At 41.1% G+C, this 19,665-nt stretch overlaps 1 protein-coding gene across 1 annotated transcript in view; it reads right to left on the bottom strand.

Annotated features, from left to right (window-relative positions):
• The window catches only part of LOC115410980 (receptor-type tyrosine-protein phosphatase mu-like), a 188,462-nt gene that overhangs the window by 136,264 nt on the left and 32,533 nt on the right, over positions 1 to 19,665 (bottom strand). The window contains 1 exon segment of the mRNA XM_030122845.1: positions 7,337 to 7,453. Within this exon segment, the coding sequence (XP_029978705.1) occupies positions 7,337 to 7,453 (117 nt within the window).

The raw sequence follows: 19,665 nt of genomic DNA, 5'->3' as shown, positions 1-19,665 counted from the left end.
TCTAATAAAACTAATAAACCTACAGAAAATGGACATCAGTGCCTTCACACCAGTCTCCTAGAAGTCATACTGGACACATCTGGGGCATTTAAGAACTGACCGGGAACCAGAAACCTCTAACTGACAACTTCAATGACAAAAGAGACAGTCACCATGGTAACCACTTATAAGGGCGGGAATCACCATGGCAACTTTGGGATTAAATCTGAATGGGCAACAACACCCTATTAAAATATGAACATTATCAAACATCAACTTCTATTTAGTTAATTAACTGATGTGTTTTCTAACAAACATAAGCCTACAGATAGTTTTCGGACCATTTTTCTTGATTTCAGTTATTTTTCAATAAAAATTAAAGTGAAACTGGTTTCCTTGTCAAATCTGAGATAAGCTGAATATTTTGGAGACACTTGAATGAAAAAGTCTATGAAATAAACTATTAAATGGACATTTTCTAGTTGTTTATCCCTGAAATGATGAATCCAATAAGGTCCATGTCAGAGTCCAGGTCTAATAATACATGGATGATGTATTCATTCCAGACACGTTGTCCACTTTCATTCAGTCCAATACTTCATGGGTTAGGGTGTCGGGTTGCACTGAGGAGTGAGTGGTCACATGGTCAGTGTCGACATATCAGGTTTCAGCAGCTGTCCACGGGTCTTAAACTGGACTCTGACTCCGTCCATCTGTCTCTGTGGGTGTGAACCAGTGGACAACTCCACCAATCAGATGGAGACATGAGACAGAAATGGAAACAGAGACAGATTCACACCAGGTTCAGAGGTGGTCGGGGTCTCAAATGTCCACAGAGAGCTGAATGCATAGTGGTGGCAGCTCACAGCTCCAAATGTGTGCTATGTGCTAATACTGATGCTAGGTATGCAGGTGTATTATGGGTAAAATGCAGAGACTGAATTGAGTCGCCAATTTTTCATCAAATCTGTAAAACCCGAGTGATAGCCTAAGAATCACAAATCCGTTAGTCTTTCTGTGATTATGCACCTGAATCACTTCGCTCATGGTGTTTGTTTACATACCAAACCTAAACCAAACCATCACTCGGCCTTTTCCGGAATTCCACGCAGCCGCAAGAAGAAATGAAACTGTTTCCGTGTTTGTTGCTACTGTGGCCATACTGCAGCTGTGTGGAATTTCCATTCCCACGGTGCAGTTCGCAACAAAATTTCTGAAAAGGCTCGAGTGACATATCGGTTTGGTATGTCAACAAACAGACTGCTTGTGATGGAGTCAAAGTTGTTCACTGTGAAGTAAAGAGATTCAGGTGCGTGATCACGGGAAGACGAACGGATTCGTGATACTTAGGCTATCACTCAGGTTTTACAGATTTGATGAAAAATTGGTGATGAATGTCATGCGCTGCTTTAAGTTGATCCTGACAGGAAATAATAAACCCATAAAAAGACCTAAAAACATAACAAGGACAGAAAGCTGAAAAAGACATTAAAAAGTAACAAAACTATGAAAATGTAAAAAATATAACACAAAAAGTAATGACTTAAAAACATCAAAGATGTAAAACTACACAAACGTAACAATAAAAATATAAAATACAGAAAATTACAAAAAGTAAACTAAAAACATAAAAGACAAAAAAAATACACAAAAAGTAACAAACATAAAAAGACAACAGAAGAAAATTATTTTATAAAATTAATAAAACATGACTCTAAATGAAGACAAAAAAAGCAAAGAAGTAACAAAATGAAATAAAAAATAAAGGATCTAAAGCCTGATGAGTATTGATTTAATTAATTTAATTGAGAGAGAATTAGTGAAAGAGTTTGACAGTTATTTGTGTTTTTGACTCTCCTTTTTGGTCAATCAATCAAATTTCATTTTAATATCACCATACCATTACTAAAGTTGATCTGATGATCTTTACATTTAGAGCTGGAATAAACTGATCTGTTACTATTAATTATCCTAATGCTAAAATCATCAACATCACAATAATCACGAATGAAGTGTTTTAACTGAGCATGAACTCTGACCCTAAAAGACAGAAAACTGGCATGATCTGATGTGGTCGGCGTGTTGGGGGCGTGTCTGTCAGCGTCAAAGGTCGACTGGATGTGGTCGGCGCTGACGTTCACGGTTGTTTGCATCGTCTGTTTCTTTCCTCTTCGTTGCTCGGTTCTTTGGGCGTCGGTTGTAAATCTCATTAAACAGGACAGTAACCGCCTCCTCCCTATGTGTCCTCGCTCAGCCTGTCTCTCACGTGATTGGCTCTGTGATTTAAGAGCGCTGCATTCTCATTCGTCAGCGGCTTAACCTCTGTGAGCGTATAACAAACGACTGGTCCACGCGGTGTTATCAGCGGCGGCGGTGAACTGTCGGCATCCGTCCATAAGTCACCGAGCGGCGTTGGCAGCTCAATAGTAGATAACACAAAGACTGCAGCCTTTGTCCTCGCGCTGCCTTCAGGTGCACAGCCCGACTCAGGACAAAACACACTCGCACCACCATCACTCAGGAAACACTGGAGTTCAGGCCGAGGAAGTCGGATCAGATGGTTGTATACGGCTTTGGAAAAACAGGACAGAAAAATACAAGGACTTCCTGTATGTGGACAAATGTGGGACATGATGAGGTTCCAGTGTCTCTGAAGTCAATTATACTTTAGTTTGATTTTCAACCTACAGCGTCTGTAAAAATATTCACCATCTTGGACGTTTTCTCCTTGAATTTACAAAATATAAATCTTTAAATTTACAAAGTAAAGTCAACTAATCAATAACGTATCATGTAAAATAAACTTTCAGTGTTTAGTAGATCCACCTGTGGTCCAATCACAGCTGAGTCTGAGTGGACACGCCTTTATCAGGTGTTCTCCATCAAGTGTTCTGCGTTCTTCTTTAAACCTTTCCAGTCTGCGTCTGGTTTGATGAGGATCAGAGTCTGGTGAACTGATGTTGGACCGATGTTGGACTGATGTTGGACTGATGTCTGGGTTGATGTTGAACTGATGTTTTACTGATGTTGGACCAATATCTGGGTTGATGTTGGATTGATGTTGGACTGATGTCTGGGCTTTGACTCATCCACAATGTCCACCTTGTCTTTAGGTCATTTCTTTCACTTTTTCTACATCATGATGCTGCCTGTCACTGTCATTGATCCAACTCCATGGGTTTTACTGGTGAATCAATGTTGTAGAAGATGACTGTTTCCACGGTAACTACAGAGTCTCTGAACATCCAAACGGATCATATCTGATGACCATGAAAAGATGATAAACTGTATTTTACACCAATTATTTACATGTACTGATATGATTAGTGGATCAACAGGTGTTAAACATTTACGTCAGTAGATGGTTTTGGTCGACGGTGGATGTTTGAGGTTTTTAAGGTTAATGAGTGTGAAACTAACAATGACATCATGATGTGAAGTTCAGGGGCTTTGAATTGAAAATGTCGATACGTTTGATTAAGTTCGTTCCAGAGATCGTTCTTATGTTCTTGAGTCTGGGCAAAGATCTATTATTGTATGAAACAGAACATTGAATCAGGTTGAAAACCCACTTTAATCTGACCTTGTGTCACATGAAGATGATTTAATTAATGTCCATTAAGGATAAGATGAAAGACGGGAGAGTTCAGTGAAAGCACACCTCAACTCTAAAGAGAACCACAGAACTACAGAGAACCACAGAACTACAGAGAACCACAGAACTAAAGAGAACCAAAGAACTAAAGAGAACTACGGAGAACCACAGAACTAAAGAGAACCATAGAACTAAAGAGAACCACAGAACTACAGAGAACCACAGAACTAAAGAGAACCATAGAACTAAAGAGAACCATAGAACTAAAGAGAACCACAGAACTACAGAGAACCACAGAACTAAAGAGAACCACAGAACTACAGAGAACCACAGAACTAAAGAGAACCACAGAACTACAGAGAACCACAGAACTACAGAGAACCACAGAACTAAAGAGAACCAAAGAACTAAAGAGAACTACGGAGAACCACAGAACTAAAGAGAACCATAGAACTAAAGAGAACCACAGAACTACAGAGAACCACAGAACTAAAGAGAACCACAGAACTACAGAGAACCACAGAACTAAAGAGAACCACAGAACTAAAGAGAACCATTGAACTAAAGAGAACCACAGAACTACAGAGAACCACAGAACTACAGAGAACCACAGAACTAAAGAGAACCAAAGAACTAAAGAGAACTACGGAGAACCACAGAACTAAAGAGAACCATAGAACTAAAGAGAACCACAGAACTACAGAGAACCACAGAACTAAAGAGAACCACAGAACTACAGAGAACCACAGAACTAAAGAGAACCACAGAACTAAAGAGAACCATTGAACTAAAGAGAACCACAGAACTAAAGAGAACCAAAGAACTACAAAGAACCACAGAACTAAGGAGAACAACAGAACTACAGAGAACCACAGAACTAAAGAGAACCACATAACTAAAGAGAACCACAGAACTAAAGAGAACCAAAGAACTACAGAGAACCACAGAACTACAGAGAACCACAGAACTACAAAGAACCACAGAACTAAAGAGAACCAAAGAACTAAAGAGAACCACATAACTACAGAGAACCAAAGAACTAAAGAGAACCACAGAACTAAAGAGAATCACAGAACTACAGAGAACCACAGAGCTACAGAGAACCATAGAACTAAAGAGAACCATAGAACTAAAGAGAACCACATAACTACAGAGAACCAAAGAACTAAAGAGAACCACAGAACTAAAGAGAATCACAGAACTACAGAGAACCACAGAGCTACAGAGAACCAAAGAACTAAAGAGAACCATAGAACTAAAGAGAACCACAGAACTACAGAGAACCACAGAACTAAAGAGAACCAAAGAACTAAAGAGAACCACAGAACTACAGAGAACCAAAGAACTAAAGAGAACCACAGAACTACAAAGAACCACAGAACTAAAGAGAACCACAGAACTACAGAGAACCACAGAACTAAAGAGAACCATAGAACTAAAGAGAACCACAGAACTACAGAGAACCACAGAACTAAAGAGAACCAAAGAACTAAAGAGAACCCCAGAACTACAGAGAACCACAGAACTAAAGAGAACCAAAGAACTACAGAGAACCACAGAACTAAAGAGAACCACATAACTACAGAGAACCACATAACTACAGAGAACCAAAGAACTAAAGAGAACCAAAGAACTAAAGAGAATCACAGAACTACAGAGAACCACAGAACTAAAGAGAACCAAAGAACTAAAGAGAACCACAGAACTAAAGAGAATCACAGAACTACAGAGAACCACAGAGCTACAGAGAACCACAGAACTAAAGAGAACCATAGAACTAAAGAGAACCACAGAACTACAGAGAACCACAGAACTAAAGAGAACCATAGAACTAAAGAGAACCACAGAACTACAGAGAACCAAAGAACTAAAGAGAACCACAGAACTACAAAGAACCACAGAACTAAAGAGAACCACAGAACTACAGAGAACCACAGAACTAAAGAGAACCATAGAACTAAAGACAACCACAGAAATACAGAGAACCACAGAACTAAAGAGAACCAAAGAACTAAAGAGAACCAAAGAACTAAAGAGAACCCCAGAACTACAGAGAACCACAGAACTAAAGAGAACCAAAGAACTACAGAGAACCACAGAACTACAGAGAACCACAGAACTACAAAGAACCACAGAACTAAAGAGAACCACATAACTACAGAGAACCAAAGAACTAAAGAGAACCAAAGAACTAAAGAGAATCACAGAACTACAGAGAACCACAGAACTAAAGAGAACCACAGAACTAAAGAGAACCATAGAACTAAAGAGAACCACAGAACTACAGAGAACCAAAGAACTACAGAGAATCACAGAACTACAGAGTACCACAGAACTACAGAGAACCACAGAATTACAGAGAACCACAGAACTAAAGAGAACCAAAGAACTAAAGAGAACCACAGAACTACAAAGAACCACAGAACTAAAGAGAACCACAGAACTACAGAGAACCACAGAACTACAAAGAACCACAGAACTAAAGAGAACCAAAGAACTAAAGAGAACCACAGAACTACAGAGAACCAAAGAACTAAAGAGAACCACAGAACTACAGAGAACCACAGAACTACAAAGAACCACAGAACTAAAGAGAACCAAAGAACTAAAGAGAACCACAGAACTACAGAGAACCACAGAACTACAGAGAACCACAGAACTAGGTCTACAAAACAGAAGAACATGGAGACACAGGGGATGACAGAGACTGGGGTTGGATGAGTATATGAGACTGAAGAGACCGTAGAAGAGGATTTAGGGGAGGATCTAGAACAGAACCTAGAAGAGGACCTAGAGGAAGATCTAGAACAGAACCTAGCACATGACCTAGAGGAGGATCTAAAACAGGACCTAGAACATGACCTAGAGGAGGATCTAGAACAGGACCTAGAGTAGGATCTAGAACAGTACCTAGCACAGGACCTAGAGTAGGATCTAAAACAGGACCTAGAACATGACCTAGAGGAGGATCTAGAACAGGACCTAGAGTAGGATCTAGAACAGTACCTAGCACAGGACCTAGAGTAGGATCTAGAACAGAACTTAGAACATTGACCTAGAGGAAGATCTAGAACAGGACCTAGCACAGGACCTAGAGTAGGATCTGGAACAGAACCTAGAACATGACCTAGAGGAAGATCTAGAACAGGACCAAGCACAGGACCTAGAGTAGGATCTAGAACAGAACCTAGAACATGACCTAGAGGAGGATCTAGAATAGGACCTCGAACAGGACCCTGAACATAACCTAGAGGAGGATCTAGAAGAGAACCTAGAACATGACCTAGAGGAGGATTTAGAATAGGACCTAGAACAGGACCCTGAACATAACATAGAGGAGGATCTAGAACAGAACCTAGAACATGACCTAGAGGAGGAGCTTGAACAGGACCTAGAACAGGACCCAGAGGAGGACCTAAAACAGGACCTAGCACAGGATATAGTACAGGACCTGGAACATGATCTAGAACAGGACCAAGTGCAGGACAAGGAGGATGATCTAGAACAGGACACAGAACATGACCTAGAAGAGGATCTAGAACAGGACCTGGAACAGGACTGAGCACAGGACCTAGAAGTGGATCTAGTACAGGACCTAAAGGAGGATCTAAACCAGGACCTAGTACAGGACCTAGAGGATGATCAAGAACAGGACCTCGAACAGGATCTAGGGGGAGGACCAAGAGGCAGATGTATCCCAGTCCTCTCATGGCATATGGACCAGACCATGCTCTGATAAAGAACCCGGTGTGGTTGTGGTACCTGCAGGGATCCAGGGGGCGCTGGAGGGTCGGTCTGTGGCATCTCCCTGCTCCCAGTCGAAGTCGTCGTCTTTGGACTGGACCAGAGGACAGTCGGCGGCCTGACCGGACAGACAGGCTGAAACACACAGACACACAGGTTATGGACGTCTCCAACCCACACACAGCACACACCAACCAGTTAAAGCAGGAACCAGACTGACAGGATGAACCGTCCAATCACAATCTGACTCCACCTGGTCTGACCCGGTCCAATGACTGCCTTCTGAGTCTAACTCCACCCACTATATGATCTAGACAAAGAGAAGGTGAAGATGTTCTGCACCTTCGTAGCTAGGGGATGGTCAGCGTATGAAGCGGATTCTGCATTTGGTTCTGTTTGACTGATGAAAGTCAGACGGTTCACCAAATCAGTGTTTGATCAAATTTAAATGTCCGTGTTTGACCTTTGTCTGTCTGTGTGTAGTGTATGTGTGTGTGTGTGTGTGTGTGTACTATATGTGTGTGTCTGTGTGTGTGTGTGTGTGTGCATAGTGTATGTGTGTGTCTGTGTGTAATATATGTGTGTGTCTGTCTGTGTGTGTAGTATATGTGTGTGTGTGTGCATAGCATATGTGTGTGTCTGTGTGTAATATATGTGTGTGTGTCTGTGTGTGTAGTATATGTGTGTGTCTGTCTGTGTGTGTAGTATATGTGTGTGTCTGTGTGTAATATATGTGTGTGTCTGTCTGTGTGTGTAGTATATGTGTGTGTGTGTGTGTGTGTGTGCATAGCATATGTGTGTGTCTGTGTGTAATATATGTGTGTGTGTCTGTGTGTGTAGTATATGTGTGTGTCTGTCTGTGTGTGTACTATATGTGTGTGTCTGTGTGTAATATATGTGTGTGTCTGTCTGTGTGTGTAGTGTATGTGTGTGTCTGTGTGTAATATATGTGTGTGTCTGTCTGTGTGTGTAGTATATGTGTGTGTGTGTGCATAGCATATGTGTGTGTCTGTGTGTAATATATGTGTGTGTCTGTCTGTGTGTGTAGTATATGTGTGTGTGTGTGCATAGCATATGTGTGTGTCTGTGTGTAATATATGTGTGTGTCTGTCTGTGTGTGTAGTATATGTGTGTGTGTGTGTGCATAGCATATGTGTGTGTCTGTGTGTAATATATGTGTGTGTGTGTCTGTGTGTGTAGTATATGTGTGTGTCTGTCTGTGTGTGTAGTATATGTGTGTGTCTGTGTGTAATATATGTGTGTGTCTGTCTGTGTGTGTAGTATATGTGTGTGTGTGTGTGTGCATAGCATATGTGTGTGTCTGTGTGTAATATATGTGTGTGTGTCTGTGTGTGTAGTATATGTGTGTGTCTGTGTGTAATATATGTGTGTGTGTGTGTGTCTGTGTGTGTAGTATATGTGTGTGTGTGTGTGTGTGTGTAGTATATGTGTGTGTCTGTGTGTAATATATGTGTGTGTGTGTGTGTGTCTGTGTGTGTAGTATATGTGTGTGTCTGTCTGTGTGTGTACTATATGTGTGTGTCTGTGTGTAATATATGTGTGTGTGTGTGTCTGTGTGTGTAGTATATGTGTGTGTGTGTAGTATATGTGTGTGTCTGTGTGTAATATATGTGTGTGTGTGTGTAATATATGTGTGTGTATGTCTGTGTGTGTAGTATGTGTGTGTGTGTGTGTGTGTGTGTAGTATATGTGTGTGTCTGTGTGTAATATATGTGTGTGTGTGTCTGTGTGTGTAGTATATGTGTGTGTGTGTGTGTGTGTAGTATATGTGTGTGTCTGTGTGTAATATATGTGTGTGTGTGTCTGTGTGTGTAGTATATGTGTGTGTCTGTCTGTGTGTGTACTATATGTGTGTGTCTGTGTGTAATATATGTGTGTGTGTGTGTCTGTGTGTGTAGTATATATGTGTGTGTGTGTGTAGTATATGTGTGTGTCTGTGTGTAATATGTGTGTGTGTGTAATATATGTGTGTGTGTGTGTAATATATGTGTGTGTGTGTGTGTCTGTGTGTGTAGTATGTGTGTGTGTGTGTGTAGTATATGTGTGTGTCTGTGTGTAATATATGTGTGTGTGTGTGTCTGTGTGTGTAGTATATGTGTGTGTCTGTGTCTGTGTGTGTAGTTTATGTGTGTGTCTGTGTGTGTAGTATATGTGTGTGTCTGTGTGTAGTATATGTGTGTGTGTGTGTCTGTGTGTGTAGTATATGTGTGTGTCTGTGTGTGTGTGTGCGTAGTATATGTGTGTGTCTGTGTGTAATATATGTGTGTGTGTGTCTGTGTGTGTAGTATATGTGTGTGTCTGTGTGTGTGTGTGTGTGTGCGTAGTATATGTGTGTGTCTGTGTGTAATATATGTGTGTGTGTGTCTGTGTGTGTAGTATATGTGTGTGTCTGTGTGTGTGTGCGTAGTATATGTGTGTGTCTGTGTGTAGTATATGTGTGTGTGTGTGTGTCTGTGTGTGTAGTATATGTGTGTGTCTGTGTGTGTGTGTGCGTAGTATATGTGTGTGTCTGTGTGTAATATATGTGTGTGTGTGTTTGTGTGTGTAGTATATGTGTGTGTCTGTGTGTAGTATATGTGTGTGTGTGTCTGTGTGTGTAGTATATGTGTGTGTGTCTGTCTGTCTGTGTAGTATATGTGTGTGTCTGTGTGTAATATATGTGTGTGTGTGTCTGTGTGTGTAGTATATGTGTGTGTCTGTGTGTAATATATGTGTGTGTGTGTGTGTTTGTGTGTGTCTGTGAGTCTATGTGTAATATATACAGTATGTGTCCGTGTATGTGTGTGTGTGTGTGTTTGTGTGTGTAGTATATATGTGTGTGTGTGTGTGTGTGTGTGTGAAATATGTGTGTGTGTGTGTGTGTTTGTGTGTGTAGTATATATGTGTGTGTGTGTGTGTGTGTGAAATATGTGTGTGTGTGTGTGTGTGTGTGCGTGTGTAAAATATGTGTGTGTGTGTGTGTGCGTGTGTAAAATATGTGTGTGTGTGCGTGTGTGTGTGTGCATGTGTAAAATATGTGTGTGTGTGCGTGTGTGCGTGTGCGTGTGTAAAATATGTGTGTGTGTGCATGTGTGGTATATGTGTGTGTCTGTGTGTCTTTGCATGTGTTTGTGTGTCTGTCGTGTCTTTGTGTGTTGCTGTCATCTCAGAGTGTTGACATTAAATAGCTTGGAGGCTCATTTTCCATCTTTGTAACAGAAGGCACATTAAACACACACACACACACACACTCTCTCTCTTCAGTCCCACAGGGCAGTGTTAGCTCATCAACAGATACGATGCACAATCTGTTTAATCTGCTTTTATGAATCTGCATCAACACACACTCACACAGGAACACACACACACACACAAACAACGTATTCAGAGCCTCGACAACGCACACACTCGACTGCAGCAGTGACAACATGTTTGTAAACAACACATTTCCACAACATGTATGATTACATGTAACAAATACACACCAGTCAGTTACAGGTCGACTAATCTCAACGCAATGGTAACACAAGAGACACACTGACAGACTGAGACCCACTGGGTTCTGGACCAGAGTTCACATCCTGTAGTGAGTCATGGAGACCTGGTCCCACAAATGTGGACAGAGACGGACAGTGACATGTAAATGGACACACACATATGTGTGCAACACAAAAAAATAACACAAAAGACTTTAACTAAAAACACAAAATACCAACAGTTTGTTTCCTCAGATTGACTTCACATGACTGAGTCAGTTAAACCTAGTCTAAGTAGAAAAGAATAGAAAAGAATAGAATACAATAGAATAAAATAGAGTACAATAATGAACAGTACAGTAGAACAGAGTACAGTTCAGTACAATAGAATACAGTAGAGTAGAACAGACTGGAACAGAGTAGTGTTCAGTATAGTAGAGCAGAGTACAGTAGAGTAGAACAGAGTACACAGGAGTAGAATAGAGCAGTGTTTCCCAGCCAGTGTGCCACGGCACTTAAGTGTGCGTGAGAAATCATCAGGTGTGCCATGGAAGATTATCCAGTTTCACCTGCTCGGTACTGTAAGTGAGCAGTGTGACACAGATACACCAACGACAGCCTCCTGATTCCCTTTGCAAAATCAAAGTGAAAGTGAATTGGCCCCGATGCAGTGCATTCTGTTGATAAAGCCCCCCTCATTAGAGATGTGTGGATCAGCGAGTTACCCGTGAACCCCAGGTATCGGGTTGGGGGGGGGGGGGGGGGGGTAATATACCTCCCATATTATTATACACCTGACCTCAATCCGAGGATTCGCCTGAGGGGTCGCCGACGCGGTTGGCCCTTTCATATACGGTCGTTAATCAATCAATCTTTATTTATATAGCACTTTTCATACATTAACGGTGTAGCACAAAGTGCTTTAAGTTTAAAATCAGTACCACCCACCCGCCCAACCGCTCACCCCCCCCCAACACACACACACCCCCAGAAGCACACACATACTTAAAAAGACTAACTGAGCACGAGAGGACCAGAAAGTAAAAGTAAAAGAGGAGGCGCTGTCTCATCTGCAACAGGAGGCAGCCGCCGACCCCGGCAACCAGGCGCCAGCGACACAGCACCGCATCCCAACCAGTGAGAGAGGGCCAACTGCCACCGCATCGCGGCGGCAGGGACCCCCACCCACCAGAAAGGAGCAGACCCCAGAGAAAGAAGGCGCCACAGCCACCAGAGTCCACAGTGCCCCCCCGGCACAGAGGGCTCCCTCTGACGGAACAAACACTGGAAAATATAGATAAGAAACATTAAAAAGATATAAAAGAATTGATTAAAACAATGTTAAGATATATATATATATATATATATATATATATACACACACACACACACACACACATATATATATGTATATATATAACTATAAAACCTTAGAGTAGATAAAACAGAAGCTAGTTCAAAGCCAAATTAAAAAGGTGGGTCTTGAGCCTGGTTTTAAAAGTGTTTCCATTCTCTGTGGTCTGAGGTTCCCTTCAGGCTGTTCCAAAGGCGAGGAGCATAATGCTGAAAAGCTGCCTCGCCATGAGTTTTTGTGTTGGCTTTTGGAACTGTTCAAAGGCCAGTGCCAGAGGACCTCAGGGTCCGTGAGGGTTCATAGGGTGAAAGCCAGTCTAAAAGATAAGAAGGCGCATGACCATTAAGACATTTAAAAACTATTAAAAGGACCTTAAAATTGATGTTATGTTCCAGATCTCATCTACGCATGTGCACTGCATATCTGTCAGAATACGTCAGAATGGCGGCTAGTACAAAGTGGAAGAAACAAACAGGCAGGAATATGTTCATGTGTATCTCTGCTCCTTTACTTTAAGTTAAATTGCCTGATTATTTGCACTGTATTGTATTTGAATGTATTTTTTTGTTCTTGCCCTACATATCCCCATGATTTTTGTACTTTATTTTAGTTATGTTCATTTGTATTACTACATTATTGTCCTCATTGAGAGTTTGTATTTTTTCACAAGTTCAGTAAAAAAAAAAAAAAAAAAAAAGTTTTTTGTAACATCAAATCTCTGACTACATTTTAATGAACGTAAAGTAAATGACCTGTTTCACCAATTTCATGCTGAAGAGTTACAGGTCCTCATTGAATCAAGAGAGTCCAGGGAATTCCCTGACTGACAACTGCCCTGCCCCCGACTTGTGCTGAATGCTTATATGACAGGCTGTATGGTTGTTTGCTTTAAAATATTTCAATTAATAAAAGTTAAAATGTGAAAGAATATAATGAATGTGCACTTATTGCTACTGTTTGCATTAATATATTCCTGCCTGTTCGTTTCTTCCGCTTCATACTAGCCGCCATTCTGACAGCCGTGTCAGTGACGCGGTTGGCCCTTTTGAAGCAAGCACCCCACTCACTGACACACCCCACTCACTGACACACCCCACTCACTGACACACCCCACTCACTCACACACCCCACTCACTCACACACCCCACTCACTCACACACCCCACTCACTGACATACCCCACTCACTGACACACCCCACTCACTCACACACCCCACTCACTCACACACCCCACTCACTGACACACCCCACTCACTCACACACCCCACTCACTCACACACCCCACTCACTCACACACCCCACTCACTGACACACCCCACTCACTCACACACCCCACTCACTCACACACCCCACTCACTGACACACCCCACTCACTCACACACCCCACTCACTCACACACCCCACTCACTCACACACCCCACTCACTCACACACCCCACTCACTCACACACCCCACTCACTGACACACCCCACTCACTCACACACCCCACTCACTCACACACCCCACTCACTCACACACCCCACTCACTGACACACCCCACTCACTCACACACCCCACTCACTGACACACCCCACTCACTGACACACCCCACTCACTCACACACCCCACTCACTCACACACCCCACTCACTGACACACCCCACTCACTCACACACCCCACTCACTGACACACCCCACTCACTCACACACCCCACTCACTGACACACCCCACTCACTGACACACCCCACTCAGCTTTCTTGTTCCAAACGCCCCGTGACAATGTCGCCCATGCACCCCCGATGTGCTCAACCCCCCAAAAAAGAGAGAGACTCAGAGCTGTTAAGGAAGATTCGTGTGTGTGCGTCTTTCTTCAACTCCTGCAAGAATATCAGCTTTGTGTTCAACTAAACAGGCCCAGGTTTCACACTGAGTAAACTGAGACTAGATTTGCATTATATTTCAATAAATACACTTTTTGTGACAGTTTTGTTTGGTGGGTGTTCCTTATGATTTTTCCAATGTAAAACATGTGCCGTGGCTCAAAAAGGTTGGGAAGCACTGGAATAGAGTACAGTAGACTACAGTAAAGTATAAATGAGTACAGTAGAGTAGAATAGAACAGAGTACAGTACAGTATAGTAGAACAGAGTACAATGGAGTATAGTAGGCTATAGTAGAGTACAGTAAAGTACAGATAAGTACAGCAGAATAGAATAGAACAGAATAGAATAGAATAGAATTGAAAGGAGTACAGTAGAATATAGAAGATTACAGTAGAGTACAGTAAAGTATAGAAGAGTACAGTAGAGTAGAACAGAACAAAGTAGAGTACAGTAGAGTACAGTAAAGTATAGAGGAGTACAACAGAATAGAATAGAATAAAATAGAGTACAGTAGAGTAGAATGGAGTACAGTAGACTACAGTAGAGCACAGTAAAGTATAGAAAAGTACAGTAGAGTAGAATAGAATACAATAGACTAGAATAGAGTACAATAGGATAGAATAGAGTACAGTAAAGTATAGTAAAATAGAGTACAATAGCGTAGAATAGAGTACAGTACAGTACAGTAGAATAGAGTACAACAGAATATAGTAGAGTATAGCAGAGTACAGGATAGTAAAGTATAGCAGAGTAGAATAGAGTGCAGTATAGTAGAATAGAGTACAATAGAGTACCGTAAAGTATAGTAGAATAGAGTACAATAGAGTAGAATAGAGTACAGTAGAACAGAGTACATTAGAGTATGGCAGGGTATAGGAGAGTACAGTATAGTAAAGCGCAGTAGAGTAGAGTAGAGTACAATAGAGTAAAATAGAGTAGAGTAGTGTAGGATAGAGAACAGTAGAGTATAGTAGAGTACAATAGAGTATAGAAGAGTACAGTAGATTATAGTAGAGTAGAATAGAGTACAGTACAGTAGAATAGAGTACTGTAGAGTATGATACAGGGATGCACCAATACCACTTTCTCCCAGGCCAAGTACAAGTACAAGTGCTTACATTTGAGTACTTGCTGATACCGAGAACTGTTATGAGTACTTAATAATACCATTCCAGTTCTTAGTTACTTTTGAAAATGAGCTTCACTGTTGTTGTCATTAGTCTGACTGGAACAAAGTGCCACTACTGACATTTAATGCACTGGCATGAGCATTTCTCAATCAATCCAAAAGAGGGCGCTGCTCTAACAATACTTGCCAAATAATACCACAAAGAAGTTTTTTGAGAAAGAAGAAGAAGAAAGTCAGTAATAAACACAGTGATGACAGAGGAGTTAATACTAATGTGGATACTAATGTTGATATTGCTGAGGGTAGTTGTCCTAAATGTGTCAGCAGTTTTTCTCTAACTCAGTCGCTCTTTGAACAGATCCTCTACCTCCACGGTTCCCGGTCGTACTGCTTCTTTGTCTGGGTTCGCGCAGAACCAAATATAGAAGATAATATGGTCATCTTTATATGGCTCTGAGTACGCATCCGCCCGCTCCTGGAAAACGGACAGAATTATGTAGGGAATGTACACAGAGGACGGACCATACGCTCCATCCGTATCCGTCTGTGTCTTTAACGTTACTCTCAGTCACCGTTACTTTTTCACCGTCGTTTATTTTGAAAAATCTCCACACTGCTGACATTACTCCTCAGCCGTGTACCTGCTGCATCATGAGGTGAACGTTACACTGCCGTCAAGTGGTATCGGTGTGTTTGTATCGGAGCACTTTTACAAGTACGAGTATTAGTACACACGCTCAGTATCGGACCACTACCCGATACCAGTATCAGGATCAGTATAAGTCAATCCCTAGTATAGAAGAGTACAGTAAACATGTTTATGTGTTCATATGGTCATGTGTTCATCTCTTCATGTGTTTGTTAATGTGTTCATCTCTTTGTGTTCATATGTTTGTATGTTCATGTGCTCGTATGTTCATGTGTTCGTATGTTCATCTGTTCATATGTTTGTTGATGTGTTCATCTCTTTGTGTTAATATGTTCATGTGTTTGTATGTTCATCTGTTCATGTGCTCGTATGTTCATGTGTTCATCTGTTCATGTGCTCGTATGTTCATGTGTTCGTATGTTCATGTGCTCGTATGTTCATCTGTTCATGTGTTTGTGGATGTGTTCATCTCTTCGCGTTAATATGTTCATGTGTTCATATGTTCATGTGTTCGTTTGTGTCTTCACATCAACAGGAAATGAGATGTACAGGTTTTGTCATGTCAATCTGTCACACCACACAAAACACAGAATACACAACACAACATGGAACACACAGACACACAGAACAATTACTCTGTGAACCAGACGGATTCCCACAGCTTGACAACACACACTTCTTATCTATGTGTTGCCCTGTGTTGTGTGTTGCTGTGTGTTGTGTGATGCCAAGTGGTGTGTGTTACTGTGTGTTGTCATGTGTTGTGCGTGACAGCGTGCATGCGCGTCGGCTGTAATTAATCATAACGTGCGCTGATCGATGGTTCTTTCTGTCTCTGATCGATACGTACAAGTCTGCTCCTCCGCTCACTACACTTGAACCCACTATTCACCAGGGAAATGCACAACTACACAACGACTACACAACGACTACACAATGACAATACGACTACTCAACAACATGACTACACAACAGCACAACTACACGACTACACAACAACACAACTACATGACTAGACAACTACACAATTACATTATTACAACACAACACACAACCACACATTGTCTACACAACATACAGTAATGATCAATTATGGCTACACAACATCTACACGACACACAGCTGTCCAACTAGTACTGAGACACCATCACAACAACACAACACCATCACAACAACACAACACCACAAGGCATCAGTCAGACCACCTGTGGTTTGTACAGACGACCAAATACAAGTAACAACAACACTCTACAACCACAACAAACACACAATAATAGACACAACAGATACACACCAAAAATATACACATCCGACAAAAAGACCAAAACTAAGAGTAGAACTGCACAGAACCACATATCCCAGGTAGACAACAGCAACAATGAAAATAACAAAAATAACAACAACGACAACAACCACCACAAGAATGACAACAAGGATGACAACAATAACAACAACAACCACAACAAAAATTACAACAATAACAACAACAATGAAAATGAAAATAATGACGACAACAACAAAAATGAAAACAATAACGGCAACAATAACAATAATGACAACCACAACAAAAATGACAACAGTGGCAACGACGACGACAACCTCAATGAAAATGAAAGTAATGACGGCAACAATCACAACAATGACAACTACAACAAAGTGACAACAATAATGATAACAACAACAATGACAACAACCACAACGAAAATGGCAATAATGACGACAACAATAACAACGAAAATGACAACAATGATGATAACAACAATAACTAGAAACACTCGGAGAGCGCAGACCTCCGCCAAGGCTGATCAGTGGCCCCCCCTGTGGGCCCCCCCACACCAAGGAGGTTATGTTTTTGCCAGGGTTTGTTTGTTTGTTTGTTTGTTTGTCTGTCTGTCTGTTTGTCTGTCCGTTAGTGTGCAACATAACTCAAAAACTTATGGACAGATTTTGATGAAATTTTCAGGGTTTGTTGGAAATGGGCCCCCCCATGGGCCCCCCCACCCCCGATCACCACCAAAATTTAATCATTTCTTCCTTATCCCATTTCCAACAAACCCCGAAAATTTCATCAAAATCTGTCCATAACTTTTTGAGTTATGTTGCACACTAACGGACAGACAAACAGACAGACAAACAAACAAACAAACAAACCCTGGCAAAAACATAACCTCCTTGGCGGAGGTAACAATGACAACAACCACAACGAAAATGACAACAATGATAACAATAACAACAACAACGATGATGATAACAACAATAACAACAACCACAATGATAATGACAACAATGATGATGACAACAATAACAACAACGAAAATGACAACAATGATGATAACAACAATGACAACAACCACAACGAAAATGACAACAATGATGACAACAATAACAAGCACAACAAAAATGACAACAATGATAACAACAACCACTACAAAAATGACAACAATGAAAATGAAAACAATGACGACAATAACAACAACAATGACAACAATGACAATGACAGTAATGAAAATGACCACAATGATGACAACAATAATAACAATAAACACATGAAAACACCTGAACACACAATATGGAATTATCTTTGACCATCACTTCACTTCATGGGCAGGTAGGATTAACAAACTGACACACAGACACACAACACAGACACACACATATAGACTCACACAGACACACACACACATACAGACTCACACAGATACACACACACACATACATACTCACCCAGATACACACAGACACACACAAACAGACACACACTCATACCGATACAGACAGACAGACACACACACACACACACACACACAGATACACAGACTCACACAAATACATGCACACACACACACACACACACACACACAGATACACAGACTCACACAAATACATGCACAGACACACAAACACACACACACACACCGGAAAAGGGCTTCAGATTAAATGTCACATCCATTCGTCTGCTGTTCCGTTGCCGTGGTTACGGTGTGTGACCTGTACATGTGTGAGATGTTGAGGCATTTACAGTGTGGAATGTGGGGCGTGACCTCTGACCTTTGAGAGCAGCGTTGCCGTGGAGACAGCATGCAGCTGGGTTGTGGGTTCAGGTGTGACTGAAGGCCAGAGTTGTCCTTTAAATCTGATCTGTTTAATCTGATTAATGTACTTAATCCGTTTAATCCGTGTGTCGACCAACACCACGCTGATCCGCACGGAACCCACAGAACGTCACGTTTTCCGTCTGTTCTCTGCTCCCATTGGTCTGGCTCCTCAGCTCATCTTCATATTCTTCATTTTGGTCTTTCTGTCCAGACGTCATTCTATACAAGTTTCAAAAACTCTGATGTAAAATATTTGAATGTTTTTTGTCTCATATTTCCTTAAGAATACTTTTTTTTCCTTTGTACAGATTTTTATTTTCATTTTCTAGAGTTTAACTCCCTTCGTGTGTCTGCTTTCTTATTTCTGAGGTCTGTTGTTTCCATCTTTAGTCTTAAAAGGATTCAATTGTAAAACTAAAGATTTGTACTGCAATGACTCAGTTTCAAATGGAAAGCTGAAACTTTCACATTAAACGCTGAACATTTCACATATAACACTGGATGTTTCACATGTGACAGAGTCTTACATGTAATTCTAAAGGTTTGACCAGTGATGCTAAATGGGTCACATGTAACACAATAAGTTTGTAATGCTGAAAGTTTGACATGTAAAGCTACAGACTTCACATGTAACACTTGAAGGTTTCACATGTAATGCTAAAGGTTTTAACATGTAACGCTGAAGGTTTTCACATGTAACACTAAAGGTTTTAACATGTAACGCTGAAGGTTTTCACATGTAACGCTAAAGGTTTTAACATGTAACACTAAAGGTTTTCACAT

Source organism: Sphaeramia orbicularis, chromosome 20 (genome assembly GCF_902148855.1).
Source record: "Sphaeramia orbicularis chromosome 20, fSphaOr1.1, whole genome shotgun sequence".
Lineage (NCBI taxonomy): Eukaryota > Metazoa > Chordata > Actinopteri > Kurtiformes > Apogonidae > Sphaeramia > Sphaeramia orbicularis.
This window is presented reverse-complemented; position numbering and strand designations above follow the sequence as displayed.